At 39.0% G+C, this 17,489-nt stretch overlaps 3 protein-coding genes across 3 annotated transcripts; all 3 read left to right on the forward strand.

The window, feature by feature from the left end:
* Nucleotides 1–490: 490 nt before the first annotated feature.
* LOC142168379 (uncharacterized) lies at nt 491–5,716 on the forward strand. The gene is made up of 2 exons (XM_075229066.1): nt 491–770; nt 3,484–5,716. Exon 2 carries the CDS (start codon nt 3,491–3,493, stop codon nt 4,187–4,189), a length of 699 nt encoding a protein of 232 aa, XP_075085167.1. The 5' UTR covers nt 491–770; nt 3,484–3,490; the 3' UTR covers nt 4,190–5,716.
* A 1,130-nt stretch (nt 5,717–6,846) lies between these two features.
* LOC142168431 (uncharacterized) lies at nt 6,847–9,645 on the forward strand. The gene is made up of 2 exons (XM_075229106.1): nt 6,847–8,994; nt 9,115–9,645. Exons 1-2 carry the CDS (start codon nt 6,847–6,849, stop codon nt 9,643–9,645), a joined length of 2,679 nt encoding a protein of 892 aa, XP_075085207.1.
* A 2,066-nt stretch (nt 9,646–11,711) lies between these two features.
* LOC142168432 (uncharacterized) lies at nt 11,712–15,702 on the forward strand. The gene is made up of 3 exons (XM_075229107.1): nt 11,712–12,375; nt 12,898–13,035; nt 15,578–15,702. Exons 1-3 carry the CDS (start codon nt 11,712–11,714, stop codon nt 15,700–15,702), a joined length of 927 nt encoding a protein of 308 aa, XP_075085208.1.
* The last annotated feature ends 1,787 nt before the right edge of the window (nt 15,703–17,489 follow it).

Here is a 17,489-nt window from a genome sequence, read left to right on the forward strand (position 1 = left end):
AAAATAAAACTACAAAATATAACCACATTCTTAGAGTATAAATTTTATTTCTAAAATAAAATTAAAAAAAAATTCAAATATATATATATTTGGTTTCTATTTTAATAAGTAAGCTATGGAATTTTTCTTAGTATCACTTAAAGTACATGTAAATATTTAATTTTCCTATCTTACATGAAATGTTGGTTAATCTTCTTATCTTTATAAATTAATTTATCTTTTAAAATAAAATATAAAACAAAAATAAACTAAATAAAACAAACGTAAAAATCTGATTTAATAAAGATAAACAATCCCATAATCCCCATTTTTAGTCTAACTAACCCCATGATCTACTCTCACCCTACACCCCTTACTTCTCACGTAACCCCTCGCATCCTTACCACATCCCATGATCTCCATCATCTGCACACACACACAATAGATATAAAACACAATCCCATTATAGAAGGGGGGAAGGCAGAAGAAAGAAAAAGAAGGGGAGCAAAGTAAAAAGAGTGCAATCGGACAGCAAAAATCAGAACTAAAAAAAAAGGCATTGTTCTTTTATAAAAAGATTCATTTGGAAAACAGTGTACTTGAAGTTATTTAGTTTGAAGACGGAGTTCGGGATTTCGTTCGCGGTTCCGAGTTCGAGGTTGTCAGAGTTCTGTTCCTTAGCTTCAGTTCCGATTCTCTGTTTTGCATTGGGTTTAATCTCCTCTACTGTACGAGACGATTTATTTGGAATTTTCTTATCTATATATATTTGAAAGGTTTCATCGCTTAAGGTCCGTTTCTTTCTCTCTTTCATTACCCTTTTCCATTTCTCTACGATTCGAGTATTTTACTTTTTATGTGTGCCTGCTTTGAGTTTATAATATCATTAATTTGTAGTTGGTTTTATGAGATATTGGCATTATTTCTTTATTAAAGAAAGCATAAGGTTTTGTTGTATATATGTAAAATCTTTGGAGGGAACAGAACTTTGGTGGAGTTGTTGAAAAGGCAAGTATATTTGTTTTAAGCTTTCTGCCATTTTTTTTGGTATTGAGAAATTCTATCGGAAGTGTTAACTTTATCAAATAGATCATATTAAAGACCCATTTTTGTTTTGACGCATATCTATTTTAAATATTTTGGATATGATGCACGTTAATCTTTTGATCTTTTGAGTTTAATCATGTAGTTACTACAATTATAGAATTGGCATAAATAAGTTTGTCACCTTTATTTGTTAAAAGTTTTTTTTTTAAGCAAGAGCATGATTTTATTTTTACCCAAAGGAATAATAGTACTTCTACTTTGGTAAGTTTCTTCATTAATTTGGTGGTTTAGTTTTATAGAGAAGCTAGTTCGATAAATAATTTAGTCATGAATCTTTCACTGTTCGTTGTTGATCTAAGATAATTTAGAGGAGAAAAAATCCATGTTAAAGTGACTTAAGACACAAATACTTTTGTTCAAAGGAAGATAGGATCATGGAATTTTTCTGATTTTTTAAAATTTGAAAATTCGGGCTTTAGGAGTTCTTTGTCAAGATGCGTTTGTTCTAAATTTTCACATTTCCCTATTCTACTAGTATTTTACTTTACTTTTCATCTTCTTTAAATGGTTTGGGTGTTATGTGCTGGATGCCTTATTCTGTTTTTTTTTTAAAAAAAATGAATATTCATAGAAAATGCTTCAGGCGCGACTTAATCTATCATCGTGATTGTGTACACGTTCGCGTGACATAATTATGATTTTCAAAATAAATCAAGGTACGCGTTCGCGCGACTTTGGCCAAGCTTTCTTAAATAATTAAATGTTGTGAATTGTGTACATGTACGCATGACATGATTCTTGACGTGCCAAACAAAAAGAGTACACGTACGCGTGACTCGTTTCGAGATAATTTCATAATTACAAATAATCAAGCAGTTAAAAGCGGTAAAAAGGTAAATGTACATAGGTTCTAAAAATGAGTAATTAAATAATTTAATTAAGCCAGGTATGATTAAAGAGACCGTGCTAAAACCACGGAATTCGAGAGTACCTCACACCTTCTTTCGGGTTAGCAGAATTCCTTACCCGGTCTTTTGTGTTCGCGGACCGTAATTTGGAGTCAAAACTTCCTCGATTTGGGATTTCAAATAAACCGGTGACTTGGGACACCAGAAATTATCCCAAGTGGCGACTCTGATTAAATAAATAATTCCATTTCGAATAATGTCACTTAAATTGGAAAAACTCCTTTGTAATAAGGGTTGCGGGAAAAAAGAGGTGTGACAGCTCTGGCGACTCTGCTGGGGAAAAGAACCCAGAACGTTTTGTTCAGGGTTCAGAATTCGAGCTTGTAATGTGATCTATACTTGGCTTTATTGATTTGATGTTATTACTGCGTTTTTGGACCTAATGTGCTAATTACCTCTTATTTACCGCTTTGATATTATTTGAACTGTATTAAATTGTCTTCTTACGCCTCCCTTCTGAGTCTTTTGAATTTATGGTGCACACGTGCGCGTCGCCCACTTTTCTGTTAGAAGTCATACCAATTAGAACGAGGCTGGGTCAGTAACTAGGCCGGGTAGACTTTCGTGCTCCCGGTACATTACCTCCACCTCGGCTCGAGCTGTCCGCTTGGGTAAGCCAGGTCTAAAACACTCCCCTTAGGATTTAAACTTAGAATAACATAGCCTCATGCCGAATCCCTAGTAGGAACGTTTGTTTGCATCATGTGCATTTGACTTTGGGGACTCAACACAGGGGTTGGGTCCGTCTAGGACAGGTGTACCCGAAATTACAAGACCATCCTGATGCACCTTATGTGCTACTTGTGCATTATGTTTGATTTGGCTTGTGCATGTTGACCGGTTTCTAAAATAAAATAAAAATATAAAAATATTGAGGGAAAACCAGAAAGAAGAAAATATGAGGGAGAAAATTTACCCGATTTTCGAAAATTTCAGTATTTAACCCCCCCAAAAAAAAACCCTGAATTTTTCAAAAAAAAAAGAGTGTCATCCTATTCCTGAAATTTTTACGAACTACGCGGGTCTGATTCTCACCGGATGTGAGATACGTAGGCAACCTTCATAGGGTTCGGCCCCATTTTTATAAAATAACTAAAAAAAAAAAAGGAAATGTGTCTAGTGTTTTTTTTAATCAAAAAACAAATAAGCAGACCCAGCTTCGGTTAATCCCAAATCGTTCCTGTTAGGATAGCCTTAGAACATCTTCAAAATTGTTGAAGGGCTGTTCTCGCAAGAACGGACGTGTCTGTCAATTGGGAATCACTTTTACCATAATGCCCTTCCCCCGGCCCTAAAGCTATCCTTGAAAGTAAGAAGGGGCCATAGTTGCAAAAATAGCCACCCTTTCTTCGGTCACAATTGCAAAAATAGCCCCCATTTTAGTTGATTTTTCTTAAAATTGAGTTATTTACAAAAGATTATTTGCAAAATGAGTGCATTGGTTCTGTCTCTTGAGACTAGTGTCAACCCTAACCTTAACCACCCACAGGTACAAAATGAGCACTGTCCAGAACACACCGTTCACAGTTGTAGACGAGGCTCCACTTCAGCTTCAGATGTGGTGGTATGATTTAGGAGAAGATGGTCAGAAATGGGTCACCAAGCACCTGGGAGCCCTCACAGATATTATGAAAATTAAACCACGGGACGATTTGATTGAGGCACTAGTGACTTTTTGGGACCCTGTTCACAATGTTTTTCGCTTCTCCGATTTTGAGCTAACTCCCACTTTAGAAGAGATAGCTGGATATTCCAGGTTTGGCAGGGATTTGAGAAACCAGGAGCTCATATTCCCGAGGGCTCTTTCTGTACACCGATTCTTCGATCTTTTGAACATCAGTAAGCAAATTAGAAAGACCAACGTAGTCGAAGGGTGTTGTTCTTTCTACTTCCTGTACTCTAGGTTCGGGCAGCCAAATGGGTTTGAAATGCATGAAAAGGGCCTTAACAACAAGCAGAACAAAGACACATGGCATATTCATCGTCGCTTCGCCTTCATAATGGCGTTTCTGGGAATTATGGTCTTCCCAAACAAGGAGCGGACAATTGATACCCGCATAGCCAGGGTTGTACAGGTCCTCACTACCAAAGAACATCACACTCTTGCCCCGATCATTCTATCAGACATTTATCAGGCGTTAACTTTGTGCAAGTCTGGGGCAAAATTCTTCAAAGGGTGCAATATTGAGCTATAGTCCGAGCAAGGACAATTTCATTGATAGTTACGAAGAAAGAATAAAAGATTACAACTCTCCAGAAGGGGTGGAAGCCTGGATATCCCACCTAAGATCTTTAAATGCAAGTCAAATTGAGTGGACTTTGAGATGGCTCCCGCTAAGAGAGGTGATACACATGTCTGCCCTAAAAAGTCATTTGCTGTTGTTGGGTTTGAGAAGTGTCCAGCCGTATGCGCCACACAGAGTTCTAAGACAGCTAGAAAGGTACCAAGTAGTACCTAAAGATGAAGATTTGAGTGTGCAAGTTATTGAGCTACACCCCGAAGCCCCACTCCCCGAAGCTTTAATCTAGCAAATTTGGAATGGTTGTCGCTACTTGAAAGATGATACTCAGGTGCCAGATCCTGCGAGAGGTGAGGTAGATCCGGGTTATGCTATATGGTTTGGGAAGAGGTCTCGCGTGGATGATGTGCCAGAGCCCAAAAGGCCCACAAAAAGACCGCATGTTCAAGCCTTTGATGATAAAATCCAAGAACGGTTGGCCTGGGGTGAACGGGAAAAGGGATACAAAACAACTATTCATGCCTTAGAAGAAAGGCTGAGAAACCTCAATTTTGAGAAAGACTTGCAAGAACAAGAAGTCGAAGGCGAAAAGAAGAGTCTGATCCCTAAAAATGAAGCCCTCCGTGCTCAACTTCAACAGATGAAGAAAGCCTCTGAAGTGCCAGTGAGAAGTTGGAAAGACTAGAGAACCATTGCCAATCTGATGGAAAAGGTGCAAGATTATGATTCCCTCTTGGCAAAGACTGAAAAGGCGTTGGACAAAGCCAAGGAAAGGATCGTACAGCTAAATGAGAAGGCCGAATCAAGTAAGGATCGCCAAGTAACAAAATTTGAAGAAGAGAGGGCTCAATTCGAGAGAGAGAAGGCCCATTGGGTACGTGCAGAAGCTCAGCTCCATGCACAGTTGGAAGAAATGAGAAGGTACAATAGAGAATACCAGCATGCAGATTTTGATAGGGAGATGGCTCAGGCGAGACTCGAGCAGGCTAGACTTAGGGCTCAGTTGGAGTCAGCCTTAGATCGTGAGGGACACATAAGGGAGATAGCCACCACTCGCCAGCAGCAGTTACAAGATCGAGACCAGAATTTCCAGTACTTCAAAGAGCAAGTCCATAATTTGGCTGTTTATACCGCTCAAAGTTATGTGAACTGCCAAGGGATGGATTATGAGAAGTTTTTGGAGCATGCACCTACTTTTGCCCGTCATCTTGCAGCAGAGTTAGAAAGGATGTACCGTACATTAGGGGGTCAACCAGGGCAAGCCCCACCATGAGCAGATGTTCCAGTGTTTGAAAGCCAGAAGATTGTGGAGTTGAATTATAGGCGTAGTTGTTAGAACTTTTTATGTAGTAGTTATGTTTTAATTTGAGTCATTGTTGAATCTTTAAAATCGCTGTCTTTTAGTCTTGTCAGAGTTTGGTAAGTCATTTTCAATGTAATGTCCTTTCTGTTATTGTATTATTTCGTTTTGTTAAAAAAAAATACTATTATTATTTTTCCCTGAACTACGTAATGGTCTGATTCATGCGGTGTCATGATACGTAGGCAATCCTCATCGGATACGATCATAACCATAATTAATCTATAAAAAAAAACCGCTAAATTCAAGATGAAAATAAACCAATAAATCAATAAGCCGGGATGAAACATAAAGCCTTCCAAGATCATTTTAGAAATGAAAATGGCATTAGGTGCATAACATATAATGTGTGATTAATATCTGCAAAATGCCTAACTCTAACATGTTTGTTGTTTGTCATTTTTTAAGATAAAGTAAAACACAGGTGGTTGGTTTGTGGTTTAAACTGGCGACTCACCCTTACAACACGAGATCAAAAGGAAAAAGTAGAATGGCAAACAACAGTGAGAATGAGTCAGATAATGATGATGTCCATGGACAATTGGTTGAACAAGGTTCAGGACTGGTTGAAGAAGTAAGAGTGTTGAAGCAACAATTGGCAGAGATATACCAAGCCTGGGTGAATGGACAAGCACCGCCCTCACTATCCATAGGGCCTTCGGATAATCTTCATAATGTGTCAGTTGCCACTCAAGTGCCTATCTCCATAACAAGTAACCCATTGTACCAACCTGGATTCAGTCCGAGCATTAACCTGCCCACTATCCCCAGTACCTCCATTCCACGTCCTCCAATCGCACCTCTCAGAAATGACCCACCTACTATACCCATTGTCCATACTTTCACTGTCCCTCAATCGGCTCTTGCTCAAAAGTCCAATAATGATCCAAAATTGGATGCTCATGATGCCCAACATTACTCTCCAGAACTGACTTTAAAGGTTCCAGATTCATACAAGCACACTTCTCATAACGTGTTCCCAATTGAGATCGAAAATCCCGAAAAGAATATGGAACAAGAGGAAATGACCAGAAAAATGAAGATCTTGGAACAAACCATGAGAAACATACAGGGTTTGGGGGGCCACAAGAGTGTTTCGTTTAACGATCTATGCATGTTTCCCCATGTTCATTTGCCACCCGGCTTCAAGACCCCCAAGTTTGACAAGTATGATGGGCATGGTGATCCTGTTGCCCATTTGAAGAGGTATTGTAACTAACTAAGGGGAGCGGGAGGCAAAGAAGAATTGCTCATGGCTTATTTTGGGGAAAGTTTGACAGGAATTGCTTCAGAGTGGTTCATAGATCAAGACATCTCTCACTGGCACGTTTGGAATGACATGGCTCAAGATTTTGTCCAACAGTTTCAGTACAATATTGATATAGTGCCAGACCGCTCCTCTCTCGTCAACATAAAGAAGAAACCAGCAGAAAGCTTCAGAGAATATGCAATCAAGTGGAGAGAGCAGGCTGCTAGGGTCAAACCACCAATGAAAGAGGCAGAAATGATTGACTATTTTCTCCAAGCTCAGGATCCTGATTACCTCCATTACATGTTGGCCGCCATCGGTAAACCTTTTGCTGAGGCGATTAAGATTGGTGAAATAGTTGAGAATGGCATGAAGTCAGGCAAAATTGTGAGTCAGGCAGCCCTTAAGGCAACCACACAAGCAATTCAATGCGGGTCAGGCAATTTCGGAAATCGGAAAAAGAAGGAGGAAGGATCCATGATGGCATCTGGGTTCGGAGGAGTTCAAAGAGGAATAACTCCTTCTTACGTGCAATTCCAACAAGGACTATCCAATTCTCTTCAACATTATTATCCACCTCAAGGTCCCCGATACTCAGTTCCCCTGCAACAATACACAGTGTTTAATGCTCAGGCTTATGCTAGGCCTCCCAATCACCAACAATGGCGGGCACCGATTCCACAAGGCTCCCGTCAACTCCGGCCGAATTTTGAGGCACCATATAATCCTCGTCCCCGACAAGAATATGTGAGAGAACAGGAGCCAAAGAAAGAGTTCACCCCAATTGTAGAATCGTATACAAGCCTATTTCGAAAGTTGATGCAGTTGAAGTTGATTGAACCTATTATGCCGCGCTATGTGAATCCAAATTCAAAAGGTTTTGACTCAAATGCAAGATGTGAGTATCACTCTAACACCCAAGGGCATAGTACTGAAAACTGTTGGACATTAAAGAAAGCCATTGAAAATTTGATTGAAGCAAAGGCAATTGTGGTAACAAACAATGAGGATACTCCTAATATCACAAACAATCCGCTCCCAACTCATGATAATACACATTTTATTGGGATGATTTGTGATGATCGGGATTATAAGCAGTCTGGCAAGACACAGATGGTTGTTAGAACCATAGGGTCAGAACCAAAAGTGATAGTCAGCCCGCCGCAATTGGCACCATTGATGGTGAAAGGTGCGAATTCTAGTTTGAACTTGGTATGTTCTGAAAAAACGATTCTCTATGTTCCTGGAAGCACAAAAAAGGTTGAGGTTCAATTAGGTGGGCCAAAACTTTACATCCCCGGGGGAATTCAAAAGATCATTCCGAATAATGGTTTGAGGAATATAACAGAGCCAGTCGTGATCCGACCTGTTGCCCAACTCATAGTGACAAACACAAAAGCTATTCCCTGGAATTATAACAAGACTGTCATGACATACAAAGGAAAAGAGATAGTTGAAGAAACAGGTGAAATGGGGGGCTTGACCCGCTCTGGAAGGTGTTATTCACCAGAGGAATTGAGAAAAGCTAAGCAAGCCAGAGAAGGTCATTTGCCAGTGAAAGAACCCGTTGCAGAAAAAGAAGCGGAGGAATTCCTTAAGAAGATGAAATTGCAAGACTACTCAATCATTGACCAACTAAGGAAAACTCCTGCTCAGATATCTTTGTTATCTCTGCTTTTGCATTCAGAAGAGCATCGTCGTGTGTTGATCAAAACTTTGAACGAGGCATATGTCTCAGAAAAGACAACGGTGAATCAGCTAGAAAAAATGGCTGAAAGATTCTTTGAAGTAAATAGAATTACTTTCAGCGATGATGATTTGCCTGAGGAAGGGGCTGGCCACAATAGAGCTTTGCATCTTATGGTCAAATGTGAAGGGCACTACGTAAAAAGAGTCATGATTGACGGAGGCTCAAGTGTAGATGTGTGTCCTCTTTCTACTCTACAACAGCTGAACATCGACACTAACAGAATTCGAACCAGTAATGTCAGCATCAGAGCTTTTGATGGTTCAAAAAGAGACACTATTGGGGAAATCGAACTCACCATGACAATCGGCCCAGTTGATTTTAACATTGTCTTTCAAGTGTTAGATATGGAAACTTCCTATAATTTTCTTTTGGGAAGGCCGTGGATCCATATGGCCAGAGCTGTACCATCCACCCTACATCAAATGGTCAAATTCGAGTGTGACGGGCAAGAAATTATTGTTCATGGGGAGGACGACTCATCTGTCTATAAAGACCCGTCCATTCCATATATCGACGCCAAGGAAGGATGTGAATCTATCATATATCAAGCATTTGAGGTGATTGAGGTGGACCAAGTGGAAGAAGGAAAACCAATTCTGCATCCCCGTCTTTCAGCCATATCTATGATAGTAGCTTCGCTGATGTTGAGGAACGGCTATGAACCAGCAAAAGGATTGGGATCCTCTCTACAAGGAATTGTGAACCCCATTGCTCCATTTTCGAAGAAAAATACCTTTGGCTTGGGCTTTAAACCAACATCAGCTGACATAGACAGAGCCAAGGCCCGCAAAAAGAATGGTTGGAATCTGTCCAAACCAATCCCTCACATTGCCTACTCTTTTGTCAAACCACAATTTGAAGAAGTCCAAAATCCTTCTACTCAGGATGACATTGACGGAGTTTGCCAGGGTCTCAAGGAGATATTTTATGAGATCAATATGGTTCAAGTTGGGGAGGGCCCTAGCCGGGTAAGTGTTCAACTGATTGGTCCAGATACTTCGCTCAGCAACTGGGAAGCAATTCCTCTTCCCATCAGGAAGGAGACTTGGTAGCCTGTTTTGTTGTTTTTTCTGTATTTGGATTATTTTAAGGGTTGTAATCCAGATATTTTAGTTTAATTGCTTTGCTGTGATGTTAACCCTTCTATCCTTTCAAATTCAATGAAATGAAGTTCCATTTTCGTAGTAAAATTCTATCTTTTTATTTTCCTAATTTTTGTTAATTTCTTATCATTTTCAGTTTCGATAGTGCTGGCTTTAAAAACATGACATGCACGCGGAATTCATGCCTAGATCTTAAAAAGCTGTCTAATCTCGAAATAATGAATCAAGAAGTTGAGTATGACGAAGATGAGGCTTTTAGAGAAATAAAAAGGGAATTGGATCAATTTGAGAATAAGCCTAAGCCTAACTTAAATGAAACTGAGGCAATTAACCTGGGAAGTCCTGAAGAAATCAGAGAAATAAAAATAAGCATTCATACTGAACAAAAGACGAGAGATGCCATAATTCAAGTTTTGTTTGAGTATAGAGATGTATTTGCTTGGTCGTATGATGACATGCCGGGTTTGAGTGCCGATCTAGTGGTCCATAAGCTTCCCACACATCCTAATTTTCCACCAATCCAACAAAAACAAAGGAAGTTTAAGATAGACATGAGTGATAAGATTAAAGAAGAAATCACGAAGCAACTAAGTGCAAATGTGATCAGGGTCGTCCGATACACTACATGGTTAGCAAATGTTGTGCCAGTGCCAAAGAAGGATGGGAAAATCAGAGTTTGTGTTGACTATAGGGATTTAAACAAAGCAAGTCCAAAGGATAACTTTCCCTTACCCAACATTCATATCCTTGTTGACAATTGCGCTAAACATGAGATCCAATCTTTTGTGGATTGTTACGCCGGATATCACCAAATTCTGATGGATGAAGAAGATGCAAAAAAGACCGCCTTCACAACTCCATGGGGAACTTATTGTTATAGGGTTATGCCATTCGGTTTGAAGAATGCAGGGGCAACTTACATGAGAGCCATGACTACCATGTTCCATGACATGATGCACAAAGAGATTGAAGTGTATGTTGATGATGTGATCATTAAGTCGAGAACACAAGCTGACCATGTGCAAGACTTGAAAAAGTTCTTTGAAAGGCTACGAAGGTACAATCTCAAACTCAATCCAGCCAAATGTGCATTTGGAGTTCCTTCTGGGAAGCTTTTGGGTTTTATAGTTAGTCGAAGAGGCATTGAGTTAGATCCCTCCAAGATAAAAACCATTCGAGAGCTGCCTCCCCCGAAGAACAAAACAGAAGTCATGAGTTTACTCGGGAGGTTGAATTACATCAGCAGGTTCATCGCGCAGCTTACAACAACATGTGAGCCTATTTTTAAGTTGTTGAAAAAGAACGCCGCTATCAAGTGGACAGATGAGTGCCAAGAAGCTTTTGATAAGATCAAGGAATATTTGTCAAATCCCCCTGTTTTGGTCCCGCCGGAACCTGGTAGGCCTCTATTTTTATATCTGTCAGTAATGGATAGTTCCTTTGGTTGTGTTCTGGGTCAACATGATGTCACAGGCAAAAGAGAACAAGTAATATATTATTTGAGCAAAAAGTTCACCACTTATGAGGCCAAATACACTCTTTTGGAAAGAACATGTTGCGCTTTAACCTGGGTCGCCCAGAAGCTTAGGCATTATCTTTTGGCCTATACAACTTACCTCATATCCCGAATGGATCCCCTGAAGTACATCTTTCAGAAGCCGATGCCAACTGGCAAATTAGCAAAATGGCAAATCTTGCTCACAGAGTTTGATATTGTTTATGTCACTCGCACTGCCATGAAGGCACAAGCTTTGGCTGATCATCTGGCAGAAAACCCGATTGATGATGAGTATGAGTCTTTGAACACATATTTCCCAGATGAAGAGGTTAATTTAGTTGAAGAAGTAGTCCAAGATGACAGTCAAATTTGGAAACTATACTTTGATGGGGCTGTCAACATCAAAGGCGTAGGGATTTGGACAATTCTGGTATCACCTACTGGGCAACATTACCCTGCCACGGTGCGACTTCGTTTTTTCTGTACAAATAACACAATAGAATATGAAGCTTGTATCATGGGTTTGAACATGGCAATAAACCTAAATGTGCATGAATTGTTGGTGATGGGAGATTCAGATTTGCTTATTCGGCAGGCTCAAGGTGATTGGGAGACTCGAGACATCAAGCTCATTCCATATAGACAATGTGTGGAGGATCTTAGCAAAAGGTTCAAGTCCATCGAATTCAGGTACATTCCCAGGTTTCACAATGAATTAGCTGATGCCTTGGCCACCCTGGCCTCAATGCTTCCATATCCGGGTAATACTCACATTGACCCATTAGAAATTCAAATTCGGGATCAACATGGTTATTGCAATACAATTGAAGCAGAACCAGATGGTGAACCATGGTATCATGATATTAAACAGTTTCTGAAAACAAGAGAATATCCGGAACATACTAATAGGGATCAAAAGAGAACTGTTAGGCGACTTTCTAATGGTTTCTTTTTGAGTGGGGAAATCCTATACAAAAGAACTCTGGATTTGAATTTGTTGAGATGTATGGATGCCAAAGAAGCTGAAATGATTATGAATGAGGTGCATTCGGGAGTTTGTGGTCCGCACATGAATGGATATGTTCTAGCAAAGAAAATCCTTCGGGCAGGATATTATTGGCTTACTATGGAACGAGATTGCTTTCGTTTTGTTCACAAGTGCCACCAGTGTCAGATTCACAGTGATTTGATTCACTCGCCTCCTTCAGAGTTGTATCCTATGTCAGCTCCTTGGCCTTTTGTTGCTTGGGGAATGGACATCATTGGCCCAATCGAGCCAAAAGCTTCAAATGGGCACAGATTCATCTTGGTTGCAATTGATTACTTCACCAAATGGGTGGAAGCTATTACATTGAAAGCAGTTACCAAGAAAGCAGTAGTAGACTTTGTTCACTCCAACATTATCTGTCGTTTCGGTATTCCAAAAACCATTATTACAGATAATGCTGCTAATTTTAATAGTCATCTGATGAAGGAGGTATGTGAACAATTTAAAATTGAGCATCGCAATTCTACTCCTTACCGTCCCAAAGCTAATGGAGCTGTTGAAGCTGCGAATAAGAACATCAAGAAGATTCTTAGGAAGATGATCCAAGGGTCTAGACAATGGCACGAAAAGCTACCTTTTGCTCTTTTGGGATACCGGACAACTGTCCGTACATCAGTTGGCGCAACACCCTACTTATTGGTTTATGGAACTGAAGCGGTCATACCTGCTGAAATTGAGATTCCCTCTCTCCGAATCATTGTTGAAGCAGGGATTGAGGATAATGAATGGGTGAAGTCCCGATTGGAACAGTTGAATTTGATTGATGAAAAGCGTTTGGCAGCAGTTTGTTTTGGTCAGTTATACCAACAAAGAATGGCACGCGCTTACAATAAGAAAGTGCGCCCAAGACAATTCGAGGTAGGACAACTTATTTTGAAATGTATCTTTCCGCACCGGGTAGAAGCAAAAGGAAAGTTTGCCCCAAATTGGCAAGGTCCTTACCTCGTCAAGAAAGTATTGTCAAAAGGAGCTCTACACTTGGTAGATATAGAAGGAAAGGTGACTGATATATCCGTCAACGCAGATGCGGTCAAGAGATACTATGTATGACATGGCTATGTTGGGGCATTCTTATATTTAGCGTTCTCAGGTTGGGATGACGAAAGGCTATCATTCTCGCTACCCAAACACTGGTCAACCCTAGTTATCCCTTTGAAGCCTTTTTTATATTTCTTTGTTTTCCCCTCTTTTGGAACCAATGTACTTAAAAAAAATGTTCATGTTAATTGAACTACGTTCGACCTGATTCCGAAAGGATACGTAGGCAGCCTCACTCTAGGGTTCGGTCACACCAAAACAAAAATCCACATTTTTCCAGTATTCAAAGAAACTATGGCATGATTTTATTTTATTTTCGATGGTTGTTCCATCAAAATGGTTCCAAAAGTTGTAATTCAGTTGAATAGTTCTTTTTACCTTTCCCTGCTAAGACCTTCTGATCAACTTTCGAGAATGCTAAGTCAGTATACTACGGGTAATGCTTCAGCCATTAAAGAGAGAAAAAATAAATGAGAGAGTCTTATTAGTGAAAACCTTCACGGGCACTATAAGGCAATTGTGAGTTGAGAGAAAGGCAAATGAGAGAGGTCAATTGGTGAAAACCCACAAAGGGCATCATTGATCGATTTAAGGCTTCGTACATCCCGACACAAGCATGGTCAAGGCACAGAACTTAGTTTCAAAGTTAAGTTTACAGTAGATTTTGAGAATTAGACGGTTCAAACGGATCAGGCATCTAGTCCAAAGTGCATGTCATGTTCATTGAAGTCAGCATATTTCCTCCAGATAAGTCCTTTCTTATTCTTTCCTCTGAAAGGGACACTTCTTGATTAAGTTGTAATACCTATTAGTTCACCTTCTTTTTTTCTTTCCATTACTTTTTTGAGTCCCTTTCAGTATAATCTTGTCAAAGCAAAGCAAAGAAAAGGCCGCAAAATTGGTTACAGTTTCCCCGTTATATAAAGCAAAGATTGCTGGGCATAAAACGTATAGGAAAAGGCATAAAGCCATCTGCGATTTTCCTTGACGAGAAAAAGGCTGGAAGGACTAAACAATGTTCCAAGGGTCAACAAAAGTTACTCAGTTAAAAGATTTTTGGGAAGCAAGGTTGTTTGCACCATGAACACAAATGGTGATAGGCGCAAAATGGTTAGGTTTTGATGTTGAGAAAGAAGATCTCCAGAAAGAAAAGACAGAATCTCCCGGCAACTTGTACAATCATCGACGGAGTCAGTTTTTCTAACAAGTGTAATAGACGCAAGGTCAAGTCGCCCAAGAAATCAAGGCCACAAACTGACCACCATTTTAAAACTAACAAATCTTTCTTTGTTCAGAACAGGAACATAACAATTTTAGGAAACAGTTCATGAAAAGACAAACACCACCAAGTGAAGTTCTCAAATACTTGATTTTCTTCTAATATACATGTAATCATGTTATTTTTAGTTTCATTATAGGGAACCAATACCCTATCTTCACCTCAGGGTACTACATCCCCTGGTTGCATTTCTTATTGCTAAGATAGGGTATGACATTCCCTAGTAGCATCTCAAAGAGCCACATGCCTCATCGTTTTGCCAACATAGGGTACGACATTCCCTAGTAGCATCCCAGAGTGCCACAAGCCTCACCTTATTACCAACACATGGTACTACATCCCCTGGTTGCATTTCTTATTGGAAACATAGGGTACGACATTCCCTAGTAGCACCCCAGAGTGCCTTGAGCCTCACCTTATCGCTAACATAGGGTACTACATCCCCTGGTTGCATTTCTTATTACCAACATAGGGTACGACATTCCCTAGTAGCATCTCAGAGTGCCGCGGGCCTCATCTTATTGCCAACACAGGGTACTACATCCCCTAGTTGCATTACTTTCTACCAACATAGGGTACGACATTCCCTAGTAGCATCCCAAAGTGCCAAGAGCCTCACCTTATTGCCAACATAGGGTACGACATTCCCTAGTAGCATCCCAGAGTGCCAAGAGCCTCACCTTATTTCCAAACAGGGTACTACATCCCCTGGTTGCCTTACTTTCTGCCAACATAGGGTACGACATTCCCTAGTAGCATCTCAGAGTACCACGAGCCTCATCTTATTGTCAACATAGGGTATTACATCCCCTGGTTGCCTTCCTTTTTATTAACATAGGGTACAACATCCCCTATTATTCAAAAAAAAAAAAAAAACCTTGTCTTTTTTTTTTTTTTAATTCTTTATTCTGCAATAGCAAATATAGTTTAATGAATTTTCAATAACTCACAAAAATTTCCTAGAGCAAACTGGGGTAGAAATTTTTTGTTCGTTTTGTTTGTTTCTGATGGTTTGCAGGTTGTTTTTGCAAAGTACGGATTGGATGTGCAAAAAATAAGATTTCATCTCTCGCCAGAGAAAGTGGAACGTTTGATCTCAATACCAGCCGAACCATCTTTGACATAATGCATGCTAAGACATAGGATTTCAACATCCATCTTTTTATCACCTGATCAAAAACCAGGCCTATGAGAATATTTTATAGTCTTTTACATTGAGAGCATCACGTTTCAGTCTAAAGCCAATGGGGGAAGCGGGTCAAGAATCAAGACAAGATTCCAGATGGCATTTAGATAGAAATTTTATAACTCCTAGATTTTAAGAGTATGTAATTTACTTTTTATTTGATGTAATAGTAGGAACCGCGGATCGGAACCTCGACGGAACTTCGCTCGACTCTCCATCTAAGCATAATCTATCAGTCATTTTTCACTTGAAATACACGTGACCTGATTCCCTTATAACCCGGGATATGTAGGCTGCCTACAACCAAGGCTCGGTCGCACTTTTTTCTTTTATCTTCTTTTCCTTTTTAAATAATAGTGAGGTCAAAAATCAGTCACCTTGTTCATTTTCTTTGCTTGAAAACTCTTCATGTTTCCAAGCAAAGAGGGGCATGCTGTGAACACCTAATTTTTGACCGCACCCAAATTCTATACTATTTTAGTGTAAATATTTCTTTTTAGGTCTAATCTTTAATATTTTAAACTTTTATCTTACTCTTAATAGGTTTTACTAAAAAAAAACTACAAAATATAACCACATTCTTAGAGTATAAATTTTATTTCTAAAATAAAATTAAAAAAAAAATTCAAATATATATATATTTGGTTTCTATTTTAATAAGTAAGCTATGGAATTTTTCTTAGTATCACTTAAAGTACATGTAAATATTTAATTTTCCTATCTTACATGAAATGTTGGTTAATCTTCTTATCTTTATAAATTAATTTATCTTTTAAAATAAAATATAAAACAAAAGTAAACTAAATAAAACAAGCGTAAAAATCTGATTTAATAAAGATAAACAATCCCATAATCCCCATTTTTAGTCTAACTAACCCCATGATCTACTCTCACCCTACACCCCTCACTTCTCACGTAACCCCTCACATCCTTACCACATCCCATGATCTCCATCATCTGCACACACACACAATAGATATAAAACACAATCCCATTATAGAAGGGGGGAAGGCAGAAGAAAGAAAAAGAAGGGGAGCAAAGTAAAAAGAGTGCAATCGGACAGCAAAAATCAGAACTAAAAAAAGGCATTGTTCTTTTATAAAAAGATTCATTTGGAAAACAGTGTACTTGAAGTTATTTAGTTTGAAGACGGAGTTCGGGATTTCGTTCGCGGTTCCGAGTTCGAGGTTGTCAGAGTTCTGTTCCTTAGCTTCAGTTCCGATTCTCTGTTTTGCATTGGGTTTAATCTCCTCTACTGTACGAGACGATTTATTTGGAATTTTCTTATCTATATATATTTGAAAGGTTTCATCGCTTAAGGTCCGTTTCTTTCTCTCTTTCATTACCCTTTTCCATTTCTCTACGATTCGAGTATTTTACTTTTTATGTGTGCCTGCTTTGAGTTTATAATATCATTAATTTGTAGTTGGTTTAATGAGATATTGGCATTATTTCTTTATTAAAGAAAGCATAAGGTTTTGTTGTATATATGTAAAATCTTTGGAGGGAACAGAACTTTGGTGGAGTTGTTGAAAAGGCAAGTATATTTGTTTTAAGCTTTCTGCCATTTTTTTTGGTATTGAGAAATTCTATCGGAAGTGTTAACTTTATCAAATAGATCACATTAAAGACCTATTTTTGTTTTGACGCATATCTATTTTAAATATTTTGGATATGATGCACGTTAATCTTTTGATCTTTTGAGTTTAATCATGTAGTTACTACAATTATAGAATTGGCATAA

The sequence above is a fragment of the Nicotiana tabacum genome, chromosome 13, assembly GCF_000715075.1.
Source record: "Nicotiana tabacum cultivar K326 chromosome 13, ASM71507v2, whole genome shotgun sequence".
Taxonomy (NCBI): domain Eukaryota; kingdom Viridiplantae; phylum Streptophyta; class Magnoliopsida; order Solanales; family Solanaceae; genus Nicotiana; species Nicotiana tabacum.